The 14887-nt window shown below is 44.8% G+C and overlaps 1 protein-coding gene across 4 annotated transcripts in view; it reads right to left on the bottom strand.

The window, feature by feature from the left end:
• Positions 1 to 664: 664 nt before the first annotated feature.
• The window catches only part of LOC115571265 (zinc finger MIZ domain-containing protein 1-like), a 128385-nt gene continuing 114162 nt past the window's right edge, over positions 665 to 14887 (bottom strand). For all 4 annotated transcript variants that reach the window (XM_030400550.1, XM_030400551.1, XM_030400552.1 and 1 more), the window contains 18 exons: positions 11289 to 11424; positions 10769 to 10883; positions 9984 to 10201; positions 9686 to 9887; positions 9079 to 9354; positions 8806 to 8988; positions 8641 to 8718; positions 8392 to 8557; positions 8165 to 8306; positions 6671 to 6881; positions 6355 to 6460; positions 6096 to 6256; positions 5917 to 5984; positions 5764 to 5832; positions 5435 to 5676; positions 5180 to 5343; positions 4547 to 4810; positions 665 to 4382 (listed from right to left, as the gene is read on the bottom strand). In XM_030400550.1, coding sequence (XP_030256410.1) covers positions 4275 to 4382; positions 4547 to 4810; positions 5180 to 5343; positions 5435 to 5676; positions 5764 to 5832; positions 5917 to 5984; positions 6096 to 6256; positions 6355 to 6460; positions 6671 to 6881; positions 8165 to 8306; positions 8392 to 8557; positions 8641 to 8718; positions 8806 to 8988; positions 9079 to 9354; positions 9686 to 9887; positions 9984 to 10201; positions 10769 to 10883; positions 11289 to 11424 — 2909 coding nt within the window. In that variant the 3' untranslated portion in view covers positions 665 to 4274. The remainder of the gene's footprint in view (positions 4383 to 4546; positions 4811 to 5179; positions 5344 to 5434; positions 5677 to 5763; positions 5833 to 5916; positions 5985 to 6095; positions 6257 to 6354; positions 6461 to 6670; positions 6882 to 8164; positions 8307 to 8391; positions 8558 to 8640; positions 8719 to 8805; positions 8989 to 9078; positions 9355 to 9685; positions 9888 to 9983; positions 10202 to 10768; positions 10884 to 11288; positions 11425 to 14887) is intronic.

Raw genomic sequence — 14887 nt, forward strand, 5'->3', positions numbered from 1 at the left:
ATCATTCCTGGTTTGTCCTAGGCTTTGAGGGCTTTTTCTAGGGACTCACAGCCGGGATCCAGGTCGGAAATAGCAAAGTCTGGTCACTGGGTGTGTTGGAACCGTCTGTCCCGAGGAAGGGAGACATAGGCTCTGGATTATGGGGAATCGTGTTCTGTGGAGGTACCTACTTTGCAGAGTCACCATCAGATCCATCTGCTGATCTCCGACTGCAGGAGAAGATCCCGAGGATCAGAGTGAATCTGGACTGCAGCAGAGTAAAGCTGTCGTTCTCTGGTCTTGATACCAACACACACACACACACACACACACACACACACACACACACACACTTCAACTGAGAGGGTGTTTCCATACTGAAAGTGGGCGAGACTCAACTGGTCTGACGGGGTCTTTCGTTTGATAGGTAAACAAACTACTCAATGTTTTCGTATGTAAATATGTGATTACATGCAAAAGCACTCTGCGCAAGGAAAATACAAACTTTTCAACATGTATTCTTTACTATTTTCTCATAACTTTTTCTATCCTATTTCTTCTTTAATTTCTTCACGAGTGACTGAATGTTAAATAAATTCCACGAGCAGGTTTGTCTCACTCATGCAGCTGTGTTCATTAATATCGGCACAAGCACACAAAAAACAAGACCACGGCAACATACAGGTATCATCTGAATACATATTTATTAGATAAATATTAGGTTGTCACATCATCTAACTACATACAGTTCTGCAAGACTAAAAATCACAATTAGTTCCTTTATTTTCTGACCAGTTTAGAATATGAAATGATTGTACATACAATGTACACAATAGAGACAATGGCCACATTGCATGAATCACCTTAGATTGTATCATTTTTCCAACTGCTCATGATATCAAAAAATTGTACAAACTATGGATTCGGTTACAATCTTCTGGACCCGTCCCCTCCCACCGCCTCTCTCCCACCCCTCCGAGCGATTTTCTTTGTAACCTTTATTTTTTTTGTCCTTTTTTTTTTTCTAGTTTTCTTTTCTTTTTTTTTAGCTTTAGCACCTCAGAGTATGCAGGTGACAGACTAGAACACTTAGGCTAAATATTACATGTAAAACATAGCTGTCCCAGTTCCCCTAACAAAAAGAGGTGAAAGTATTTTACAGCAGGGGGAACAAAATGCTGAGAGATACCCACAGACACTAACTAACAAGTTTCATTTTTCCATATTCAGCCACTTCCAGTAGAGGGGTTGCAAGCTTTTTATTATTCTGAAGAAACAATGCACATTCCCAGGGAAAATGAATAAATTTCTGTTCACATGTCTCTATATTCATTTACATATATACAGGCATCCTTGGGACGTTTTGATCTAGCCTTGCCCTCGACATCATTTCCAGGCCAGAATGATAAGCGTGCCCTTACTCTCTGTGTTTTTTAATTTTTTTTATTATTGTTTTTTTTTTTTTTTTTTAAACAACTTCCCCCCACAGAAATGGCCCTTTTATTGTGATTGTGCAACTACAGATTTTGGGGTGCTGCCTTTTACACCGAATTGGCTTCCTTGAAAGTGAGAACAGAACATGAAATGGTGACGACCTCCACGGGACTGATGGAAAGTTTTCAAATCAGGCGGGTTTTTTTTGTTGTTGTTTTTTTTTTTTTAAATGAAAACGTGGCAGTGTATCGTTGAAAGAGGGATTATTTGATTTGATGTCTCTCTGTGACAGAAATATGAAACAACATGTCAGTGTGTGTGCTGAACTGGAACAAACAATATTTCTCAGAAACGACGTTTAAAAGTAATGTCGACATAAAACCAGGGCGGTGAATCGAATCAGCACAATGCTACAGTCGAAAGAAATTGGATTTTTTAGCCTTACAGATTAATAAGAAAAACCAGTACAAAATAATTTACCAAAAAAACAAAAAGGGGATAAAAATGTATATGGTCTCGTGCTCTTTAAAAAAAAGCCACATTTTCTATAACAAAAATATAAACAATATCATGGATTTCTTTAAAATATGGTTGTGATATATATTTAAAATACCACTGTGTATTGACAATTAGCAACAGTTATGATATTCACATAGCTCACTAATTACACTGAAAGCCAGCCGATACCGCATCTTTAAAAAACATTACTCGTTATTCAGTATCACTGATGAAATGTCAACATAAAACTCGTGAATAGACAACATTGATCATTTTCTCGAACAAATACACCGGAGCGTGAAAGGAAAACGTCGCGTCGGACTTGAGCTTGACACCTGAAAAAAACCTGACATGATGCTACACAATCACCTCGAGCTGACGCAGGGGGAAGAGGAGGACACCCATCTGACGGGGGGTGCACCAGGAGGTGAAAAATGTGAGTGGAAAAGCACGATGACCTGCAGGAAATAGCTTATGAGACATTTGGACCGGCCGACTTGACAGCCCGCCGTATGCTGGTTACAAACAAAGTCAGTGGTTAGATGGGAGTTCGGTGGGCAGGGGGGGGGTAGGGGGCCGGGGAGGGGGCATACGTGGTTAGCTTGGACGACTAATGATCAAAAGGACAGACATTATCAAGATGATACAAAAATATTCACAATGATATTTACAGTACAATAGCATTTCTTAAAAAATAATACATTTGCATACTGAACAGCACTCTTCTCGAAAGAAGTGAAATTGAAAACAAACGTGGCAAAAACAAAAAAAAGGTCTGCACCAATACTGCTTTAAAGACCACTTCTTGAAACAGCAGTGATGGATAAAACTGTATTCGTCCTCCCCCTTATATCTTTGAAATCAATATTACCTCCCATAACACTAATGGAAACACACACGTGCACGCAGTCGCACACACACACACACACACACACACTCGCACTCGCACTCACGCTCTCGCAATCTTAACGCAGGACCGAGCAAACACAAACGTCTCCATTCTCATCCCTCTTTAACTTTGGTGATGTTGAGCGGTCCCCCCCCCCAAAAAAAAAAGATTTATGGATAGTTTTAATTATGCAGCAACAAAAAAACAGGAGAACAAAACAAACAATAATACAGTCTACCCGGCGAACGCACGGTGAAATGCATCGCAGATATCAGCGTTATCCCTTCAAATGTTAGTGTTAAATAAATCATTCTAAATCTGACAGAAATCAAAAAACAAAAACAAAAAAACGTACAAACAAAAAGAGAGTAAAATCCACGCTAACTTTTTTTTTTTTTTCACCACTTGGAACAGCACTAGACAAAAGGGGCTTGGCACACATGCACTTTTTGCAGACTACTTAAACAGCACATCATTTAACAGGGAGAGAGATTGCAAAGAATGCTGACAGGAGCGACGTGGAAGGAGTTGTAGCAGCAAGCATTAAAAAACGCAGCAGGATCGTTCCAGGAACCCTCGATCTCTCATATTGTACCTTTTATGTCTCCTTTAAAAATCACTCCTCTGTACGGGAGGACGATAGCTATACAATGTAGAAGTGCAGGTATGCTATAAATTGTTTTCGGTGGGGCCAAAAATCTCCTTTCCAGCTGTCAACCCTCAGAGGGCCGAGGGGCAGGGACTTCTCTTTTGTTGACAAAAATATGTTCGTATCAAATTGTGAAAAAAGTGGAAGCCAATCATTCCCAAAAAATCACTTTAAAACGTTTGGCAGAAAGAGCAAGAAATCATTTAGAAAACATTTTGTCAAGGAGACATACACCGATCTAATTCTTTACTTTTGTGAAGGTTTTTAAAATTTTTTTTTTGCATCGCCAAAATCTTTTTGTGCTTTTAAATGATGTGTGGTGGGACAAAAAACAGTGCGACTAACCAGACCAGTCAGGGAATGGAGCTGTGACACCAGGAGGCCTCTCAGATTGGACTAACAATATGGACATAATGCACACTGGCCAGATAGCGCAGGTTCTTTTTTTTTTTTTCAGTTGTTTTTCTGTTTTTATACAGTGAATTCCTTTTTTTTTTACGTCTCAAAAGGAAACAAAACATGAATAAAAAATGCTACAACACGTTTCCTAATGTGCACACATACACCTGTGTGTGGCGTTAAAAAAATCAACTGAGTATAGCTGCACAGTTCAAAAAGTATCGCCGCGGGATGAGAGGGCATCCCGCGTCCCGCCGTGTCTTTGAGTTTTGAACCTCTTTCAGTCAATCTGCGCTGGCCAATGAAAACTGTACAAGAGGAAGAAGAGAAAGGGAGTGCATCTTTGCGTTTATCAAGTACTGAGCGACCGCCCCCCCGGGCTCTCTGCAGGCAGTCAGAAAAGTTTTATGTGAGTCTGAAATTGCCTCAGTTGTTTTCGAAGAGCGATAGAAGGTCGTCGTTGCTATTGCTGGGAAGGTCCGGAGGGTCCAGGTACGACAGCAGCTCGTCTGGGTTAGCCAGCTCTGGAAGAAGCTGGAAGGGAGAGGGAAAAACATTTGGTCAGGCAGCGAAAACACTTTTTTTTTTTATTCAAAGCGATACTTCAAGTTTGTTTTAAATGAAGTTATAAGAGGTACTCCAAAATCCAATCCAAAACCACCCCTCTAAGAACATTTCTGATGCTTGTCAGTACTCACGTCTAAAGATGGCTCGGGCATGTCCGACCCTGCTTGGCTGTCCAAACTGCTGGAGGGGTTGAAGGCCAGGTCGCCGTGGGGATGGTTGTTGGGGCCGGGCTGCTGCTGCTGCTGCTGTTGCTGAGGAGGCGGAGCTTGACGCGACGGCTGAGGAGGCCCGCTGTGGTGTAGCTGCTGCCCTGATTGGCTCCCAGGGTGTGGAGATGCATGTAAGCCCTGCTGCAACGGACCGTGCGACTGGTCGTTACCGGCAGAGTGAGGTATCTATAGAGAGAGGGGGGGAAATGTGGTTGTAGATGACAGTTAGTTCGCTATCAGAAAATAGTGTCCAAAAGAATCTAGTCACAAGTTTGGTAACGTCTTCAAAATGCTTGTTTTTTTTAATTAACAGCTAGCTAAAATGACCAGTCAACCAGAGGACACTAGATATAACATGTTCATTGGTTTGTTTTAGAGGTGTTGGTAGGCGTTTACTCTTGTTTTGACAGAGACAAGCTAGCTCCCAGTCTTTGCGCTAAGCTAACCTTCTTCTGGCTCCTGCTACATGTTTTCTCACAAGTATGGGGTACAGAATCAAACAAAAAGAAAAGGCTGAATCGCAGAGTCGTTGAAAGAAACGTTGGGATAACTCACTGAGTCAGGCATGTTGTGGGAGAGAGGCTTGTCTTGGGCCATCAGGCTGTTGGGCACGTCGGGTGGGTGAGACAGCTGGGGACCGTGCATGAAGTCATTCATCGACGTACCACCGGGGGTGACGTGAGGGAAGTCAAAGTTCCCGTGCCCCTGGTAACTGTTGCCTGGCGCAAAAAAAAAAAATAAAAACCAGTCAACACATGTGTACACTTCTTACAGTCATTGCTTCACAGTGATTGCCTGTGTGTGTCCTACCTTGGCTGCCGTATTCGCTGTTGTTGCCCCCTTGCTGAGATAGTAAGGGGTACGGCGAGGGTCCGGGGCCGAGCTGGGCTATCATTTCCATCACATTGGGCATGATCATCTGGCTGGGACTCATCGTTTTGAACCTCTTGGCCAGCGGTCCATCTGGATCCTCCTTGATGTGGATGTCAGATTTTATAGCCACCGGCCGCCAACTACACGTCGGGTCGATGGTCACCTCCTCAAACTCCGAGCTGTTGGAATAGAGATCATACAGTTAAAATACAAGGAAAGGCAGAGAAACATACGCATTGCAAATTAGTTTTCTTGTCACAGCTTACTTTTGAATTGCGTTCAAGATTCCCCACATGTACTGGTCCACTTCGAGTCCCTCTAACAACGCTGTTTTACTGCGGAGAGAAGTGAGACAGGGTTAATAATGCTGAGAAGTAGAGGGTAAAACACCATTATGTATTTAAGCCTGATAGACTCACTTGCATACAGGACATCGCCATGTCCCTCGCTCACAGTTCAGTTGTAAATATGATTCCAAATCAAAACACTGCAAGAAACAAGAAAGGAACATTTGTTATCCAGTACACCACTTTAAAATTCTTCTTCCCTCAAGGCATTCTCCACTCTCGGTGTGTTTGTTTATCCCTGCAGCGCTGACCTGAACATGCTTGCAGTCGTGGCCTCTTGCTGGAAGCTGTATTCGCCGGAAGGTGATTGGACATTTGAGGGAAACCTTAATGGCCGTCTGCTCCACGCCGTCCTCTCCGTTGAGCGTTGCGTTCCCCGATGATGCCGCGACGCTGCTGAAGTTCCTCTTAACTTTAATGCGAAGAGAAGATAGTGTTAGCGTAAGCAAGGACTCTGAGAATGATCAGGGGACGAGGCTACAAAGTGTGACTGTGTTCTTTTGTTTATACCTTTGGTGATGCAGTGTTCTGCAGGCAGAAGCCTCTTCTTCAGTAAGCCCTGGAGGACGGAGCGTACTGAGGGCCTGTGGACCAGCTGCAGCACAAACAAGTGCGACTACAGGAGGAACAAACACCGTCACTGTTACAAACATCCTCATAAGGTTGGTTTTTAATAGTTTCTTTACTGTTTCAACATGTTTGTCCTGAGGAAAAAAGACTTAACTGTTAAAGTGTTAGCATTAAATTTCCCATTCTGACTTCTTTTAATCTGTGTTTGGATTTGTGTGAACCTCTTCTTATTAGTTCTGATGGCTTGTGTACTCACACAGCAGCAGGCAGTGACTGTGATCTGGATCGTGTTCCTCCCTGGCTGGCATACGTGTTTCAAGTGCAGGGGTTTGTGGGAGGTCTTATTGTCGCCCCGCTCAATGGTGAGCGGTGTGGCGTTTACGCTGACTTGGACTGACGCCGGCCAGTTGGTGTTCATCTGACGGTCTTCGTGGTGGTAGCACTTGAACTGCAGCTCCAGGTCCGATCTGCACAGACAAGGGAAGAAAAAAATTTAAGAATTTTTAACTAATAACATGATCCAACATCTGTAGAGACAAACTTTAGGAATTCTTTCCAACCTTTTAATCAGTTAAACTAATGGAAAATGTGATTTAGCGGCCTGACATCAGAATGTTTCCTAATTTCATGATCTTGATCAGCTCTGGATGTGAAAGCGAGTTTTGCTCGAGAGGGAAATAAATCAGAGGAACTTATTACAAGGATGACCTTCTCCAAGTTAGCTGGGAGGAATAGTGAGCTTTGATTTTTGTAAAATAAATCTCAGCTGCAGACAGTATGGCCATGCAGCCTTTTCAATCTGCTTGCCAAAGGTTAAGAAGAATTAAACAATACACATTGGTTCCGGACTGCAGATTTCTTGAGTGAAGCCATTTCTCCCCGACCACAAAAGAAAAATTGAAGAAAAAGGGAAATCCAGGTCACTTTAGGCTCAAACTGAAAATGCAGACTGTTAGAACAGTCGGGTTTTCAACTGATGTATATTTGATGTCATCAACCTATCTATGGAATTGGGATGGTTCACATACACATCCTGAACTTTCACGGTGGTCGTCACGGTCATGTGCAAGAAGTCAATTGAAGAATATGACAGTCACAATATAGTTCGAGTGTTGATTGGTAGTATTGTTTATTCTCATGGATGAGTCTTCTCACATTGCTGTTCCTGTCGATGTTAACCACAGCAACTCTTTTGCAAAGTTGTTTTGGTTATTTGGACAAGGTTGGTCATGTTGATGGAAAATAGTACTGGCCGTAGAGTAGTGTCCTGTGGGATCTCATGGGATATTATTAACAGGGCTTCTTTAACCAAATACTCCAAATTTAACACCATGAGCCCCTAGAACCAACAGCCAGGAACTAAATGAGGGACTAGTAGTGATTTTAGGAATGATTTTTCCATGTTCATTTCTGTATTTCTACCAAATTTAAGAACTGGAACCACCTCGCACTCCCAGTAAGCCCTTCCTTCCTTCCTTCCTTCCTTCCTTCCTTCCTTCCTTCCTTCCTTATGTTTTCAGACCAGTTTACCCGTATTACTGTAGCTATAGTCATGAAAAACATTTAAAAGGAATTGCCATCCCTAGCACTGATGTTGATTCTGGTAACAAGAAGTTTTTGGGTTCTCGAAAAAGTTCTTGTACATAAAAATCTAGGGATTTTCGTACTGTGATGCTCTAGCTGGAGATAAAATATCTTGGAAGAAAATCTAGCAGTATACTGTGTGTTGATGCTGCGCATGATGTCTTACCTCCACATGAGTGTCTGGTGTACAGATGGCCGTAAGTGGAAGACGTGGTTGCTGACAGCCAGGTTATGCTCTAGCCTGAAGGGCTCTAGGACAACTCCATCCCGCACTGGAAACGTCAGACGCAGCTCCTCGTTGTGGTTGGCTGCACGGTGAAGAAGAGCCATGGTCAGATTTCACTTTTAAAGGAACAACCACTGTTCAGATTTCTTCATTTGACCTTTACTGACCTGGGGGAGGGAGAGCGGTGATATTTGGTTTGATGTCAGGAGGGAAGGGTGGCTTCACATCCTGGTTTGGCGACAGGTATGGAGGGATGTTGCTTCCTGGGGTCATTGGAGGGGTTGGGTTGCCTGGCACAGGGGAGTGAGGGTAGTTTCCCACCGGTCTGGGCGGCTACATTTAAGACAATCGATTAATAAATGTTCATGGGGCTATAAACAGCAAAACCAAGATCATGATAAAAAATGTGGACTTACCCCGTTCATAGTACCCTGGTTGTACTGATATCCACTCCCGGAGAAGTTATTTGTTTGGCCATTGAAAGGTGGCTCTTGCTGTAATTCAATAAAAAAGATGAAGAGTTCATTTTCTTTCTAAATTATCATCATCTACATGCTCTGCAATCATCAAGTCATCGTTACCTTGTAGTACTGGCCCATGGCACCACTAGGTGGTGGGTATTGGCCCTGCAGCTGCTGTCCTGGCATCCTCTGGCCCGGGTAGTTGGGGGACGGCAGAGGCCTCGAGGCGTTGGGTGTGGGGTACTGCCCCTGCTGGTTAGGAAACTGGCTGTTTGGTCCATACTGCTGCCCACCGTAGTTTGGCTGTGGATGTGGTGATGACAGACATATATTTAGCTTACAACACACAAGCTGAAATTGGAAGGTAAAAGAGTTGAATTTCAATCCACTCACCTCTCCCGGGTACGGCCTTTTTATGCCCTGCATACCCATGCCCTGAGGCCTGGGTCCTGCGTACCCTTGCTGGGGCATCCTCTGGCCGTGGGCTGTAAAAGGTCCCATGCCTTGGCCCCTAGGCTGGTTCATTCCCATGGGAGGCCCACTCATGTTGGACGCATTCATGCCTGTGCCCATGTTCCCAGGGAGGGATGGAGGGCCGCGGGGTCCTGGCTGGTTCATGAACTGGCTGTTGTATGCCTGGTTTGGTGCCATCTGGAAAGAGGAGCTCATCTGGAAGACAGAATGGGCTCAATCAACCATCTCTGAGTTGACTTTCAGTGTGGGAAATTTTGTCTATTAAAAATCACAGACAAAAAAATCTTTGAAGTAATAAAAGACAAAAATGTTCCGACATCTGGTGGAAAAACGTGCCCGTTAGCTTTTGTTATGGCTAAATGTTCTTTGTCCCCATACTACTTTGGCAATTTATTCACCCTCAGCATAGATTTTGTCTTTTTCACAAAAAACCCTAAATCTTCCTCCCTCAGCTCTCTGTTCTAGTACTATTTCTGGTATTGAAAGGCCAACACAAAAGTGCAATCAGTTTTTTGTCTCGTCGTACCGGTCCGTATTGGTTCATGTCCTTGTTCTGGGTTTCTTGCAGGGCAGCTACGGTTGCTGTGGCAGTGGCTGTTGCCGTGGCGGCAGCAGCTGCAACAGCAGCAGCAGCGGCAGCAGCAGCAGGCTGGGTGAAGTCTGACGGAGGACGGGAGTGTGGAGGGATGCCCATTCCTCCAGGTCCAGCATTAGGCCCTCCAGGGTAACTATGATGAAGAGAAACAGGATTTAGGAAATGACCTCAGACCATCATGCTGGAGGATTGTTATCATTTTAACTAACAGTCTCCACTGTCCACTTACTTGCCGCCAAAGCCTCCTCCTCCGGGGTAGTTAGGTCGTCCATACATCCCCTGCTGCATGTAGGCCTGGTTGGAGTTGCCTTTGTTTGGGAACTGCTGCTGAGGACCGGGAAACTGAGGAGAGTTCATCCCTGGATTGTTACCAGACATACCTGAGCCCATAGGGTTGCCCCCAGGGTTCATAGGATTGTTGTTGTTGGCCATGGGATTTCCCAACACCTGTTGGACATAAACACACAGAAACGCTTTAGTATTAAAGCTGAGGTAAAAAATGCCATTTAAAACCTTTTGGTTCACAGGCAATGAATGTTAGCACTAAAATTTAAATAGTGTGTTGTGATTAGCTACCTAGCTAATCAATAAATGTTAGCACTGAATTTCACTAGTGTGTCACATGTTGTTTGCTTCCTTTAACCTTGTTTATTTCCCCCAAAATACCATGTTCCCAGGCCCACTGGCTAGAAAGGATTCCCTTTGAGAAAGACATTTTACGGTAGAGTGCTTTAGCCACTACATAGAGCATCCACTGGGCTTCATTCTGGCTCTCCACTGGATGTCTACTCAATATCTTAGCTGATGTTGAATAGACGTCTTTTGGATGGTTTTGCTTAGTGGGTTGAAGGTAAAAGAGTCTGTGCACCCTTGTGCTAGATACTCTCAAAATGAAATTTAATCCGGCCTTTAAGACAATGTACCCCCCCCCCCAAAAAAAAAAACCTCAAAAAATAAATACATGACTGTGAGTGCTGATTCTAACCATCAGATCCAACAGGTATGGGATCTCACCTGGCTTTGCGATGTGTTGGTCACGCCCCACACTGTAGTCACCACGGACAACGAACCTGGAGGCTGATTGGTGTTCTGTTGCCAGGGAACTGAGTCATAGGGAAAAGACCCATCTCTGCAAGGGGGAGGAGCAAAAAAACACATTGTGTTTAGCTGGACAAATATTTGCCATGCACAAAAAGTACATCTGTAGAAAGTCTATTTGCATTGGTTGAGTGATAGGGAAAGACAAAGGTTTTATTGTTAGATTATAAAATAAAAGCATGCTCTTCCTGTTGAAATGCACAAACATAGTGTTGTAATTATTAACTACATGTGCTCGGGGTTGAGCGGTAGTGTTTGTCCCTATTGACCGCGCTACAAGCAGTTAGTCTGGCAGTTTGTCTGACCACTGATCCATAAGGAACGCCGGGCTTCGTGTGGAGAGGAAGGGCTTTCCCCGAGGGCCTGGTCTGTCTGTTCACACACACAAACACACCTCACACACAAGCCAAAAAGCAGCAGCAGTGTGAACACTGACCCGTGCGAGAGGCCGGGCTTCATGGAGCTCATGGGGGGCTGCATGGGCACTTTTCCTGGCGGCTCGTTCTGCCTGTTTTTCTGGTGACGGAGGAGGAGGAGGCGACCCAGCTCCTCACACCACGACGACAGAAGAGCTGAAAGAGAGAGAGCAGAGGAAGAGGAGTGTATCAGTGCTGTCGGAGTCCTGTGAGAAATAACTGCAGAGGTAATAGCCCCTCTAGTGCAAGCGGTGCAAAAAACCTGCAAAAACTGATTATGTGGGAAGAGGAGGGCTGATGACATAACTGCTTGGAAAAGAAGCTTCTGAGCAGATTTAGACAAAAAAAAAATCGAAAAAAAGCAATGACCTGACTGACAAAATCATGTATCAAGTGTTTACTTCAAGATACCCTGTGAAAAATCGGGGGAACCCAACGTAAACACACAACAACATTCCACATTGAAATATTCTATTAGCTGAGAGAAAATGATCTATAAAGTAGAAGTAGGATTTGTCACAGTCATTTAATTGGTGAATTTTTAGTTGTGTTTTTTTCCCCAACTGGGAATTTTTTCCTCGATTTTTTCTTTGGACAAATAAGAGCTAATTTGTTTTGGTTTACAGAGTTGGTTATCTTTCTTTGACTTTAGGAAATCTCCCCGTACACGTTAGCTGCTTGTTTCCTCGGACGCACTGCAGTTGTGTTCATGGCCTTTTGATGATTTTGTAAATAAATTCAGTTCTGTTTACTGGACATGACATGAAGAATCTCTGTGGCAGAAGGATGCATAAAGTGAAGTGAGTGACCTAACCTTGACATAATTGAGAAAGTGACGGTACAGCTGTCTCTTAGACCTGATTGTAGGAAACATTTGTGATGTGCACCGTCACTCTCTTCATCTCTCTTGTAAAAGTACGTCTGTCTGCAATAGACAAAATCTACTACACTGTTGCCTCCTGAAGTCGGTATGCTTTACCTTGAAAATCAAACTTTTCTAGATACACTTAAAGCCTTCACAGTATGTTGCATTATTAATATCATGACATACCAGTATTGACTATAATCGTGATATTTCATGTTGATAATACACGTGATAATACTACGTGAATACTCAAGACCACCCCCCCCCCCCCCCCCCTTAGGTAATTTCCATTTCTTTCGGTTCCTACTTTGTCATTGTAGGTGGCGAGCATGCACCTTCGTCATCGGATGCTACCCGCAGTAAAACACTGCTGCCGGACCACGTGAGAAGAGATGAGATATGGTAATAATATCGTTGTTGTGAATTATTTTGCCCACATTAACCGCAAAAATGTGTTTGTTTATGTGAGCATGATCACATAATTTGGAGCACAAACAAAAAAGAACAGAACAATAGCGCACGGCACGGCCAAAGTACAACAAATGAGGGACATTCTTCAAAACAGGGTTGATCTGATTGTTATAACAAAATTAATTCAAGCATGGATGGGTGGTTTAGATCTGTTTTATATCTTCCAGTGACCTGACAAATCCTGGGATTGTTTGCTCTTAAACTACTAATAGCTTAACTGCACTTGGTTTTAATCAACATAGATAGTAAAGGATGCCAAGCCTCTGAGTTCACTTTGCAGCCTCATCTTCCAAACAGCTCCGCGTTCAAATTAGCTTTACAGCCCAGATGAACGCAAAATAAACGGCCTAATCTAAGAAACAAACGGAGGCACCTTGATGCTGCAGTCTAAAAGATCAGCTTCAACACCGGCATGCCACTGCAGCCCTCGGCCACTAGGGTTCACTCTGATCCTGCGGATGGACTCCAGCCCGTCCCCCCTCCTCTCCACCTTCCTACCTACCGCTTGGTTAGGCAGCTACCACAGAGCGCGTTTGATCGAATCATATGCTTTTCATCTGCAGTGCATGTTTTTGTACTGTGCCAACTACAAAAGACTCACTTTCCCTTTTTCTCTTCCCTCCTGCCTCCTTCCTAGCCTCTCTCGGCGGCGGTGCGGGAGAAAAGGGGAATGTGGATTCAATCAAAGAGCAGGGCAGCCACCTCCTCTCATGATTCACAGCACTTCTAGGGCCGAGAGTGAGGAGCGAGCGAGGGAGGGGCGGGCGGGTGAAACAGAGTGCTCGGTGATTTCAGCTGCGGTTCGCGCAAAAAAAAAAAGAAAAAAAAAAAAAGCCACGTCAATATGACAGCAGACAGCGCGGGCTGTCCTTGCAGGCGGCGGGCGAGGCAGCAGTGAGTCAGTGAGGGAGAGAAGAGACATCAGGCTAATGGGGCTGATGGGAGGGAAGGAACAAACAAAAGCTTCTGACTCCCATCACAAACATGGCAACCCAGAGATTTGACCACACATGAGTGCTTGCAAACAGAGAGGGGGGGGGGGGAAGACACCACACTGGATTACATTAACAAACACACACAGGGGCAAAATAAATAGGACGCGAGGTGTCCTCTGAGCGCTGAGCGAGGACAAAAACATGAATCTCGGCGTTGACACACAAACACGCACGCACGCACACACACACACACACACACACACCTTCCTCTCCTCTCAGAGCATCGCACCCCCAAAAAGGCACCTCCTCTCCTTTCATTTGAACACTGAGCACACCAGCCTCGCTCTGTGTAAAGATGAGGGCTGGAATACAAAAGACATGTACAGATGGTGCCAGCAGTCTCCCTCTCCTCCCCTCCCTCCCGCTCCTTTAAAAAGCAGCACAGGGCTCGGGCGCAGAGGCAGCTGGGTTTTTCCTCCTTCCCACCCGCTCGTGCTCTCTCTCTTTTCTCTCTCTCTCTCTCTCTCTCTCTCTCTCTCTCCCCCCCCCCCCTCCCCTGCTTCCTCCTCCTGTTCTTGGCGAGGCAGGTGCCAGGAGACAGGCTGTGCTGTTCCTCCGGAGGATTGATCTGACTTCACCGCGGCTGTGCTCTGGTTGACAGGAAAAAAAAAAAAAAAAAAAGGGCCTCTCAGGTGTCTCCTTCCTCCTACGGACATCACACGCTGCGCAGGTAGATTTGTAGGTTACTCTGAATTAAATACAACCAGGTCCAAAGCGCGGCTAATAGGTTTACGAGTTTCACGTCTACGTTTCAACGGCGCCCGCCCTTCTCCCTGGACCCCCTTCTGATGGAGTGAGTTTTCAATTCAAGGGCCTGGCGACCAGCCAGCATGTTACAGCTCAATTAGGTCCCATTATTCTCCTGCAACAAGGGGTAACTTGCACTTCTTCTATGTTGATAAACATGTCTCCGCAATTTATCCCTTCACCGTGCCACCGCGAGGCCGCCTTGCTGGGGGGACGGTGTCCTTTTGCGTCACATCTACAGCCGCGGGACACAAACAGCATGAGGGCGAGCGGGATCACGACAATACATATCTGAGAGGAAGGAGGAGAAGGAGGGAAGCACCGACTCTGCCACTTAAGGGGGAATTACTCTACCCCTCCATTAGATAAAGGGCTTATCACTGCACAAAATTACCACCTCCGCTGAGCACCGACCTGTTTAAAGGAGAGGTGCTCTGTCATTGACTCAGAGGATAAACCTCAGGTTTCATATGACAGGAGGAGGAACAGCCAACCCGTTACTCTTCACAGTCTCTCCCTCCTCCTCCTCCTTCATTGTAGC

This window comes from Sparus aurata, chromosome 20 (assembly GCF_900880675.1).
Source record: "Sparus aurata chromosome 20, fSpaAur1.1, whole genome shotgun sequence".
Classification (NCBI taxonomy): Eukaryota; Metazoa; Chordata; class Actinopteri; order Spariformes; family Sparidae; genus Sparus; species Sparus aurata.